A 12003-nucleotide genomic window follows, 5' to 3' on the forward strand; every position below is an offset into this window, starting at 1 on the left:
TGACAGACTCGTTAAATTGAAATGATTCCACATATCATGAGAAATAGCTCTTTAGGCACACCAGGAAATCAAATCATGCAGGCCCCACAGATTATCTAGTTCAAACCCTTTGCACAGGGAAGTGAGGTAACGCATCTTTGTGTGTGTGTGTGTGTGTGTGTGTGTGTGTGTGTGTTACTGGGAATGGAACCCAGGGGCTTTCTACCTCAGGGCTACACCGCCAGGCCTATTTTATATTTTATTTGAAAACAGGGTTTCACTGAGTTGCAGAGGGCCTCACTAAGTAGCTGAGGCTGTCCTAAAACCACGATCCTCCTGTCTCAGCCTCCCAAATGCTGGGATTACAAGCGTGCGCCGCCACACCCAGCTTTGGGCTGTCTTACAAGTGCCCTGTCGCTTTTTCTTTCTTACTTCAGCAAGCAGCTTGGACCACACAACAAGTTGTCCATTTGGGAGTACAGAACCTTCCTTAGCAAAAACTCAAGAATCTCTGTCTCCTGGGTGGATGCTTCACGTTAAAATGTCTTGCTTTCCTCCCAGTGAAGACTCGTTTGATGTGTCTCCATTCATCAAAGCTTTCTCTCCTGTCCTGTTTGCTTCTGTAGGAGACCTAGTTTTGCAGATAGGTGGGTTAGGCTGAAGTGACCCCCGGTGCTAGAAAAGTCTAGACTTCACAACTCTCGGTGCCATCTGGCTTTAATAAAAAGCATCTTTATGCACTGTCCATTCGTGGTGGAGGAGGGCATCTTTGATTTTAATCGCCAGGTTCTGACATTGTTCACAGAATTTCCAGACTGAACTGTAGTGACCTAATGCACAGTAGATGAGCCTTCCTGCTCTCACTCTGTAGCTCCTTTTTTGAAAAAACTAGCTATGGGAGGTAAATATAAAAGTGAAAAAGGGCACGTCTGTCCTGAACCTTGCCTTCCTTTTAAGCTTTCACTCCAGGGACTCAGAAATGAGCAGGCCAGGCCCTAGAGGCCTGGCAGGTTCTACTTTGGTCCTGAGAGGGTCATCGCCTGGCTGCGTGTTCTGAAAGAATAAAGTGATTAAGAAGTTTGGAAATCTTAATGCCCCACCAAACACCACGCCAGCCTCATAAATCTCAAGAGCTAGAGTTGTTCAGAATGAGCTTTGTGTTGGGCTTAGAGTGCCTTCCCAGGACCACGCTGCACAGAGCCAGTCTCCTGAGCCAGCCCCACCCGCATCCTTGCCCCCAGTCTACCAAAAGTCCACTCCCCCTGACAGCCGGGCTTGGGGTAAGGATGCTAGTAGCAAATATTGAATTTTCATCTTGCAGTTGGACTTATCCCATTTTTTTCCTAGAGAAAATCAGTAAAAGAAAGCCTATCATGTATCCAGGGATTTTCCTACTGGTATTTGTGAACATCACAAATAACTCTGCGATCCTTATGCGGGGTTGGAGCCTTCAGTTTTAGAGGTCAAACTGGTCAGCTTCGATTTACTTTCAGGAGTAGTTTTCCAGAGGCTTTGACGCTGTTTCAATAAAGTTAGAATTATCTTTTTATAAAAAGAACAAAATCCTCCCCAGTTGAATGCCAAATGAAAGAATAAGATGAATAATAATAATAATTATTATTATTATTATTATTTATTATTTTGCGGTTCTAGGGATGGAACCCAGGGACATTCTACCTCCGAGCTATACCCCCGGCCCTATTTTTTATTCTTTATTTTGAAACAGGGTCTCACTGAGTTGCAAAGGGCCTCACTAAGTAGATGAGGCTGTCTGCGAACTGCGATCCTCCTGTCTCAGCCTCCCAAAACCTGGGATTACAAGCATTGTGCCACCACACCCAGCTCTAAGATGAATATTTTAGAGTGTAGAAAAAGTCCATTTGATCCAGGCTACACAGGATGAAAAATGTCAAGAAAAATATAAAACACATTAACCAAATTGTGACATTCAGATATTTATGAAAAGGAAGAGTATATAAACAGTATTTTTCCAGCTCTAAGTTCTGAACATTTGCTCTAACTGAACTGCTTATCTTAATCAGAGCTCCACTCTGTCCCACCTCTCTAATCCAGATAAGCAAGTTTGATTAAAAATGTATTAAATTCTTAGCCTGGCGTGGTGGCACAGGCTTGTAATCCCAGCATTCAGGAGGCTAAGACATGAGAATCCAGTTTGCAGACAACCTCACCCACTTAGTGAGGCCCTTTGCAACTCAGTGAGACCCTATTTCAACAATACAAAGACTAAAAAATAGGGCTGAGGGTGTAGCTCAGAGGTACAACGTCCCTGGGTTCCATCCCCAGTACCGCAAAAAAAAAAAAAAAAAAAAAGAAAAGAAAAAGAAAAAAAACTACATATATACAAACAGGCACCCTGGTCTTGCTACTTCTAACTTTAAAAATTAAAACTAAGCCGGACGTGGTGGTGCACACTTGTAATTCCCGCACTTGGGAGGCGGAGACAGGAGGATCACGCAGGTTCGAAGCCAGCTGCGCGCGCTGGCTTAGGAGACCCTGTTTCCACATAAAAATCATAAAATAGGTCTGGGAATGTAGCCCGGAGGTAGAAGGATTTCCAGGAACCTCAGTACCACCAAAAAAAAAAAAAAACTAAAAATAGATTTATTTCAAAATTTTTTCTTTATAAGTGAATCTGCCTTAGCAAAGAAGGTAACGCTAGTTAGAGAAAAAGGCTACCGAATGTCAGTGAGTCCCTTGAGAGCTGCTGTGGCAGAAGGGAAGTACGGGGTTCTTTTTTGTTTTGTTTTTTGTTTTGTTTTGTTTTGTTTTTTGCTGGGTATGAGGTCCTACAAAAGCTTTCTGAACCTCATTTTACTTTTTCTAGAGCAGAGAATGTGATACCTACCTCTCAGGATGGTAGGAAGGTTACATAAATGAATGGGACATAACATAATTTGATCCATTTCTTTTTCTTCCTCTCCTCCCTCCCCTGATACGCTTCCTCCACTATACTCTCTTCTTCCTTCTATTTTCACGAGATTCCTCCTCCTCCTCCTTCTTCCTCTCTAGCCTCCATGTATGAGAAAAAAAATATATGACTGTCAACTTTCTGAGTCTGGCTTATTATGCTTAACCTGACATTTAAAGTAACATCTTATTGCCTGTGCACCATTTTAATATTTTAGATTTTTGTTGTTGTTGTTTTTTGGTGGTACTGGGGTTCCTGGAAACCCATCTACCTCTGGGCTACACTCCCAGACCTATTTTATATTTTTATTTGGAAACAGGGTCTCTTAGGCCAGAGCGGCTGGCTTTGAACCTGCGCGATCCTCCTGTCTCCACCTCCCAAGCGCGGGGATTACAAGCGTGCGCCACCACCATGCCCGGCTATTTTTTAGAATTTTATTGGTGCAATATAATTACGTGTCACAGTAAGATTCAAAATGATGCATTCATTCATATATGCACAGGACACCGTGTGGTATATTCCCCCCACGCGCTTGTAAGGTTGCTAGTGATACCTCCGTGTATGAACATATTACCTCTTCTCTTCCTCAAGCTTTCCTCTTTCCCCCTATACCTCCCTCCCCTGACCCCCTGACCCTTCAACTTTTCTATTGGTGTTTCTTCTTCTTCCCCAAAGTCCCTTTTCTTTCCTGTGTTTTCTCTGACTTCCACATCTGAGAGAAGATATAGATGCCTTGGCTTTCTGAGACTGGCTGATTTCTCTTAGCCTAATGTTCTGAAGTTCCATCCGTTTTCTCGCAAATGACACCGTTTTCTTCTTCTTTGGGGCTGAGTAGAATTTCATTGTGTGCATGCACCACACTTTCCTTATCCGTCCATCCGTTGATGAACACCTGGTGTGATTCTATAATTTGGATAGTCGTGTGGTACTATAGTATTCTGACTATAATTCGTTTGGAAAGATACTGGAGAGTGGTATAGCCAGGTAATTTGGTGGTTCCATTCCCAGTCTTTTGAGGAACCTCCGTAATGGTGCTAATAATTTAAATTACATTTCCGCCAATTGTGTTTGAGGTCTTTTCCCCTGCATCCTCACCAGCATTTACTATTTTTATTCTGAATGATTGCCATTGTAACTGGAGTGAAATGAAATTTCAGTGTATTTTGGTTTACATTTTCATGAGTCCTAAAGATGTTGAAATTTTTTCATATATCTTGGCTATTCATATTTCTTCTTTTGAAACATGTAAGTTAGTCCTCTTCTGCATTTATTGGCTGGTACTTTTTGTTTTGTTTTGTTTTTGTGTTAAGTTTTTTGAGTTTTTTTTTATATGGATAGAAATCCTCTGTTAGAAGAGTATCTTGAAAATATTTTCTCCCATTTTGTAAACTCTCTCTTTACTCTTGTTTCCTTTGCTGTGCATAAACTGAAAAATTCAAGACTACTAAGCCAGCATTTTAGAAAATATTTTAAAAATCCCATAGAGACAGGAAGATTTAAAAAAAATTACAGAGCTTAGTAAAGAATATTTCTCCTTAGAAAAGTATCAAGCAAATGAGAATTAGGATTGAATTAAGCACTAGGATAAAGCAAAGTTGTAGGATATAATAAATCTTTCTATAATAACACTGAATATAAATTATCTCCATGCTTCATTAAAAAGGCACAGATTTGGAAAACTGGATGAAAAAAACAGACCCTTCCAGGCATGGTGGTATACACCTGTAATTCCAGTCAGTGCTTGAGATGATGAGACCAGAGGATTATGGGTTGGGGGCCAACTACCAACTTAGTAAGGCCCTGTTTCAAACTATAAAAAAAAAAAAAACTAAAAAGGGATGGAGGTATAGCTCAGAAGCAGAACATTCCTAGGATCAATCCCCAGTACAAAAGAAAAAAAATAAAAAAACAGATGCAATTACATGTTGTCTACAAGAGACACACCTCACAGACAAATATGTCCACAGGGTAAAGGTAAAAAGATAAACAATGATATTCAATTGTAAATAGAGCCCAAAAGCAAGCAGGAATAGCTACTCTCATACCCAACAAAGCAGACCTGAGTTGATTTTTTAAAGTTAGAGGTCTTTTTCCTACTTCTTACCACCAGACTTGGCAGGACATGGTGGGTAGGAAGTCCTACAGCATCTGTCTCTCTTGTGGATTTCCCCCAGTTATTGCACAAGAAATCTGCACTCAATCTTTTCTAGTCTCTCTTAGCTGTCGGCAGGGTTCAGACACTCTGGGCAGGAGGCTGGTTTGGCTAAGGGTGGGTGGGGGCATTCAGAGATGGGAACAGACATACCAGAAGGTACTATTCATCCCAGAAAGAAGCACCTGGGGACTTTTGTGGGTTTTTTAAAAGGAAGTCCAAATGGGGCAGATACTTTTGCAATTTATCAGCCCTTCCCAAAGCTGCACATCCTGCAGAAGGAGATTGAGAAAGCATCCCCCAGGGAGATGGTTGGTCTCTGCTTTTGAGCCATTCACCCCATTGACCGGGCCCTTGTGAAACAAGAGTGCACGGTTCCCTCCTTCCCTCCCCTCCTCCACGAACCTTGAATCTTAATTCTGAAGCCAACCCCACACTCTTTATCGGATGCTTGTACGGGGCGGAACATATTAGTGTTAGTTTCCTGTGATACCGAGTCTGCTGCTGCTGCTCAGACACCATCCTTGAATGCTCTCCACCCGTTGCGTTTAACCTCATCTGCCACGTTTAGTCACTGTGGGCAAGAGGCCACATCCATCCATTTCCACATCTTGTTTTGTTGTTCTTCCCTCCATCCCAGCCTCCCCTTCCTAAGAGTGTAGCTACAGGCCAGGTGGCCAGCCATAAATGGTCCAGACCTCTCACCAGACACCTCTGGTCAGTGCCACATCCCCAACGTCTTGTCTTTTTGTTTCTATTGCAGATGAAAATGAGTGCCTCAGCGCTCATATTTGCGGAGGCGCCTCCTGTCACAACACCCTGGGGAGCTACAAATGCATGTGTCCTGCCGGCTTCCAGTATGAGCAGTTCAGCGGGGGATGCCAGGACATCAATGAATGTGGCTCCTCACAGGCCCCCTGCAGCTATGGCTGCTCCAACACCGAGGGCGGCTACCTGTGTGGCTGTCCACCTGGCTACTTCCGAATAGGCCAAGGGTAAGCACTGCTCTTCCTGTTCTTGATTGGTGACGCTCTCATTGGTAATCTATAAGTGCGTGTAACTCAAAACTACCAATTACCCATCCTACCGGGGAAGAACCGTCCTTTCTGTAATCCTTTAGTTCCAGTTTGCTTTGCAAAAAATTTTATTTAGGTTATTTTCTTTGGAAAGGGACATCTGAATTTCTGGAAATTCAAAAACATCAAACTGATAAAACTGCACTCTAAATATTTCACAGTCTGGCTTCTCTACCTCGTTCTCCATCTTCACCCCTTTTTTGATTCGTTTCCCCGTGAATGCATCTCTTTGCCAGCCCACGTCAGAACCGGACGCACATTTTTGGCCCACCCTTCTCCTGGGGCAGGCAAGATTCTCTCTGAACTTTTTGTTCAGCTCCCATTAGGATAATCAAACAAATAGCTTTTTGTTGGGTGGGGGGGTTCTTGGGTTTTTAAAGTCTGTTTTATCTTTCAGACTTGAATTTGCATTTAAAATGATAAAAAGAAGCTAGGCATGGTGGCACACACCTATAACCCCAGTACTTGACACCGGAGGATTACAGGCCAGCCTCGGCAATTTAGAGACATCCTCGGCAACTTTGCAAGGCCTTGTTTCCAAATAAAAACAAAATCGGTCTGGGGTGTAACTCGGAGGTAGAATGCCCTTAGGTTCGATCCCTGTCACAAATTTAAAAAATAAATAAAAATAAAAGAGTACTAAATAAAAGTCAAAGTAATTATGTGAGAGTTGGGCTAGGGAAAGCACATTTTTATTTTACTCAGTGCCTGAAATGTTTAGTGGTGAATTTTCAATGTTTTTATTATTTTTCCCTGCTTAACTAATCTGGACTTGGGTGTCCATGCATTTTTAACCAATCCTGTGAAGGGTCATAAATCCTAAATTTTTAATTAGGAAAACACAGACATTAAATGAACGTACACTCCTGTATACTCTCTGCACTCACAGACACACACACAGAGATATATTCACACACACACACACACACATACACACACACACGCACGCACACTTATGCTAAATTACTAATGTAGTGGTCTTGTATTCCTTGACGTACAAGCATCAAATGGTTTATTTTAAGGTGGAATAAATGTGAAGATAAACCCACGGAACTGCAGCAAGAGGTCACGAATTCCCAGATGCTTGTGTCTGGCTCTCGGTTGACTCATTCTTTAGAGTTTAAAGCCAGAACCATTTTTCCCAGCAAAAGTTGTGGTACTCCAAGCTGGCTCCTGGCCAGTGGGATTTTGTAGTCACACTTCTTATAAGTGGCGCTCCTAGGATATGAAAATACTGGAAAGAAGTGCTGAGAAAAGAATCAGAGCATTCAAGTCTGGGGGTCGCCTCCCGATAATTTGATCATTGTGTAGATACAACGACACACACGCACAGTATGAGAATATATCGTTCGATCAATTTTATTGTTTCTACCCATTTCCTGTTGCAAGAGAAAGAAGAATTTTGGATTGGATTTTAGCAAGATTGGGGAAAATAGTAGGCTCCTCCAAATTACAGTCAAATACAACAGATATTCTGTTCATCGGCGCTGACATGTGGCTCCTAAGGGCATACAGGGAAAACGAGTAATAAAAAGTAGGTCAACTATGACAGAAAAACAGATAATATTTGGTCTACATTACGCTGCATTTGTAAAAATTTGCCCGTTTGTAACAGTTTGGGCCTCTCAAATAATCACTAGAGTGGGCTCTACCCCAAAATAAAGATTTGTATAAGACCATGCAACTGCTTCAACACATTTGGAAAGACAAGCCTGGTAAATACACATTCCAAGTGGGCTCTGAAATAGTGAGCAGAGTAACAAAACAAGGTGTTTGTGAAACATGCGACTCCCCGCATAACTTGGCTTTGATAGGTGAAAGGCAGAGGAAAACAGCTGGACTGAATCTCTCCTAGGCATGGATTTGTTTATCCAGCTTCACATGAGTCAAAGCCAGCGGCCCTAGGGGTTTTGAATGACCTGAAACAGTTTCCCACAGTTGGGCAAGCTCTGATCCGTGCATTTTATCATGTGATATGAGCACTGTGAGGACTTGTCACTCCCCTAGACACACACACATAGTTACACATTTACACGCACACAGTTATGTATTCACACATGCACACACGGAAAACATCTGAATAGTTCTATAAAAATCTTTATTTGGAGGGCAGAGCCCACATGCATGCTAAATAGATAAATACTATTATATGTTATATACAATGCAGGTATCAACAAATAAACATATAATGCTTATGATATACTGTATATATATATATATATTTTTTTTTAAAAACATCTGGAAGGCGTATCATCACAGTTTTCTCTTAAGCCAACCCTCAGTCTTCACCTAGATCTCTCTTCCTATCTGCGATAGCATCAGCAAAAACGAAAAGTCAGAGAATAGAAGTGATTGCCCAGAAGCCGGGTGTGGTGGCGCACGCCTGTATTCCCAGTACTTAGGAGGCTCAGATGGGAGGTCACTGGTTGGAGGCCGGTCTCAGCAACTTGGCAAGACCTGTTTCAAAAGATAAATGAATAGCGATAGGAAGGGCTGAGGGTGCAGCTCAGAGGTAGAATGCCCCTGGGTTTAATCTCCATGAGAGAGAGGAAGAAGAAGAAGAAGAAGGAGGAGGAGGAGGAGGAGGAGGAGGAGGAGGAGGAGGAGGGAGGAGGAGGAGGAGGAGGAGGAGGAGGAGGAGGCGGCGGAGGAGGAGGAGGAAATCTTTATTTAACTTACCATCTTTGTTAACTTACCAACTTACTGCATAGTCTCCCTCGTCCCCTCGTCCCCTCGTCCCCTTTGGTTTCTACCCTGCGTCCCCCCACCCCACCAGCATAAGTACTTTTCCAGGTAGGGCTGGGAAATGAAGGAACAAATAAACACATAAGCCAGGTGTTGAGAAAGAGTCGTAATAAATCAGTAAACTCATGGGACTGGAAACTAGAGGCCAAAGTCAGAAGACCTTGGTATGGTTCTCATAACCACTTGATGACCCAGTAGACAAATAGTCAAGTTCTGAATGCCACAGCTCCGGGACCACGCTGCCCCAGTACTCTTGCACGTCTCTTGTCTCCGGGTTCTAGTGAAAAAACCTCTACGCTTCTCTTCCTTCTGCTGCAGACACTGTGTTTCTGGAATGGGCATGGGCCGCGGAGGCCCAGAGCCACCTGTCAGCGGTGAAATGGATGATAATTCCCTGTCCCCCGAAGCCTGTTATGAATGCAAGATCAATGGCTACCCCAAACGGGGCAGGAAACGGAGAAGCACGAACGAAACAGGTGCCTCTGATGCTGAGGTAGGTCTCGAGGTTCCTACTGCTGTCTCCTATTGTGGAAAGCTTTTCCAGATTCCTGTGGTTTCCTCTAAGGAGGCTCCAAAGTGTGAAACAGCTCCCCAGGGAGAAAATCCAGACATTCCCCTGAGCCCTAGGCTGCCTTTTACAAGAGTGTATGGGGCTTGTCGGAGTTTCTGGCTGCTCTTAGGGAGTGGCCATTGAAAGGTTTTTACATACTTGCTCATTTCAAACACCCACCCACCGTCTGCTGAAAAGACCAAGTTTGAGGTCCAGGACAGCAAGTGGGCAGAATAGCAAAGTGACAGAGGCTTCCCCTACCCGGGGACGCCGAGTCCTGAAAGGTAGAGGCTCCTCTACTGAAAAGAACCATGTGGGGTGTGAGGGAACTTGGACTGTAGTCAAGAACAACACGGAGCCGGAGCGGCCTGGGTTTTCTCTGCCTAGGACCGCTGCTGCAGCCTCTCAGTCAACTAGGAAATGCAGGTATTCACCCGGGCCTCTGGCTCCCAGCCCGAAAATCCAGCTCCAGAGGTCCCAGAGAGGCAAGCAAGAAACCAGGTGAAAAGCATCGAATATTAGCAGATCATCAGGGCCAGGAAGTAGGTTCCTAGGTGTGTCCTTAGGAGGCGTTGGTTTTGCGTCAGTGAACAAAATTGAAATGGACTGGGTCTAAGTATCCGCGTAGCACCGCCTGCTGTGGTTTGGGAAGAAGTGAGAGTAGTCTTTGGAAAGAGAATCTTCTATGACAACAGCAGTTCTCAAGCTTGAGCGTACATGTGAATCACCTGGAAGGGCTGTTAACGTGGATCGCTCCTGCCGCCGGGGAATCTGAGTCAGTGGGTCGGGTGGCGCTGAGAATTCGCATCACACGGTTCTGAGGCTGCTGGCTCTGAGGCCCACTGCATCGGAAGACAAGTGATGTCAACCTAAATCCCTTCCTGAGACCACTTTCATCATTGTGTTGTTGTTGTTGTTAGTTTTTGTTGTTGTTGTTGTTGTTGTTGTTGTTGTTGTTTTGTGTCGTTTTGGTTTTTTTGCAGTACTGGGGATGAAACCCAGGGGCATTCTCCCTCCAAACTACACACTTTTCCTTTTCTTTTTCCTTTTCTTTCTTTCTTTCTTTCTTTCTTTCTTTCTTTCTTTCTTTCTTTCTTTCTTTCTTTCTTTCCTCTCTTTCTTTCTCAATACTGGGTATGGAACCCAGGGGCATTCTACCTCCGAGCTACACCCCTGCCCTATTTTTTATTCTTTTTTTCCTCTTTCTTTCTTTCTTTCTTTCTTTCTTTCTTTCTTTCTTTCTTTCTTTTTCAATACTGGGTATGGAACCCAGGGGCATTCTACCTTTGAGCTACACCCCCTGCCCTATTTTTTATTCTTTTTTTCCTCTTTCTTTCTTTCTTTCTTTCTTTTTCAATACTGGGTATGGAACTCAGGGGCATTCCACCTCCGAGCTACACCCCCTGCCCTATTTTTTTTTTTTTTCGGGTCTGGGGATGGAACCCAGAGGCATTTGACCTCCAATCTACACCCCCTGCCCTATTTTTTATTCTTTATTTTGAAACCATACCTCACTGAGTTGCAGAGGGCCTCACAACCGAGGCTGTCTGCGAACCGAAATCCTCCAGTCTCAGCCCCTGGAATGCTGGGATTACAAGCGTCAGCCACCATGCCCGGCTTTATTCTTTATTTTGAAACAGGGTCTCACTGAGTCGCAGAGGGCCTCACTAAGTAGCTGAGGCTGTCCGTGAAGCGCGATCCTCCTGTCTCAGCCTCCCAAATGCTGAGATTACAAGCCCGCGCCACCATGCTCGGCCAGCTTAATCGTGTTTAACATTACAAGCATGTGCCCCTTTAAACACACTCGTATTTTAAACCAAGTGCTTTATGAATGTGCATTCCCGACATCGTGTGCGCAGCATGGGTGGAAAGTTGTATTAGTGCGAGACTTACATCACTTCCTACTTACATCACTTTCACATTGAAAGTAACACACTGTCACCTGTCTTTCTAGGATCGGTCTGAGACCGGAGCCAATGTGAGCCTTGCAAGTTGGGATGTCGAGAAGACAGCCACCTTCGCTTTCAATATTTCTCACGTCAGTAACAAGGTCCGAATTCTGGAACTCCTGCCCGCCCTGACGACTCTGACAAATCACAACAAGTACTTGATTGAAGCTGGAAACGAAGAGGGCTTCTTTAAAATCAACCAAAGGGAAGGGATCAGCTACCTCCACTTCTCAAAGAAGAAGCCAGTGGCTGGAACGTATTCATTACAAATTAGCAGTACTCCACTTTATAAAAGGAAAGAACTCAACCAGCTGGAAGACAGATATGACAAAGACTACCTCAGTGGCGAACTGGGAGATAATCTGAAGATGAAGATTCAGATTTTGCTTCATTAATTCACCATGCAGAGACCAAATAACGGAAAGAAAAACAACTATAGCTAGGTAGAATTATATTTTGCCCTCTCCCCCATCAAAATCTCCATATCCTAGGTACAATCTTCCACCGAGTAAATTTGCATAAATAAGCACTATTCTTGTATTGAAAAAGCAAGGTACAGGTAATTAATTACCCGAGTTGGAACAACCACTCTCTCAGGCTTCTTGTGTGTATAGCTAAGTAAG

General features: G+C 43.6%; 1 protein-coding gene across 1 annotated transcript in view; it reads left to right on the top strand.

The window, feature by feature from the left end:
• FBN1 (fibrillin 1) overlaps window positions 1–11775 on the top strand; it is a gene marked incomplete at both ends in the record, with an annotated part of 239882 nt that extends 228107 nt beyond the window's left edge. The window contains 3 exons of the mRNA XM_080708266.1: window positions 5824–6055; window positions 9200–9374; window positions 11386–11775. Coding sequence (XP_080564392.1) covers window positions 5824–6055; window positions 9200–9374; window positions 11386–11775 — 797 coding nt within the window. The remainder of the gene's footprint in view (window positions 1–5823; window positions 6056–9199; window positions 9375–11385) is intronic.
• Window positions 11776–12003: the final 228 nt, after the last annotated feature.

The sequence above is a fragment of the Muscardinus avellanarius genome (genome assembly GCF_963383645.1).
Source record: "Muscardinus avellanarius genome assembly, chromosome: 12".
Taxonomy (NCBI): domain Eukaryota; kingdom Metazoa; phylum Chordata; class Mammalia; order Rodentia; family Gliridae; genus Muscardinus; species Muscardinus avellanarius.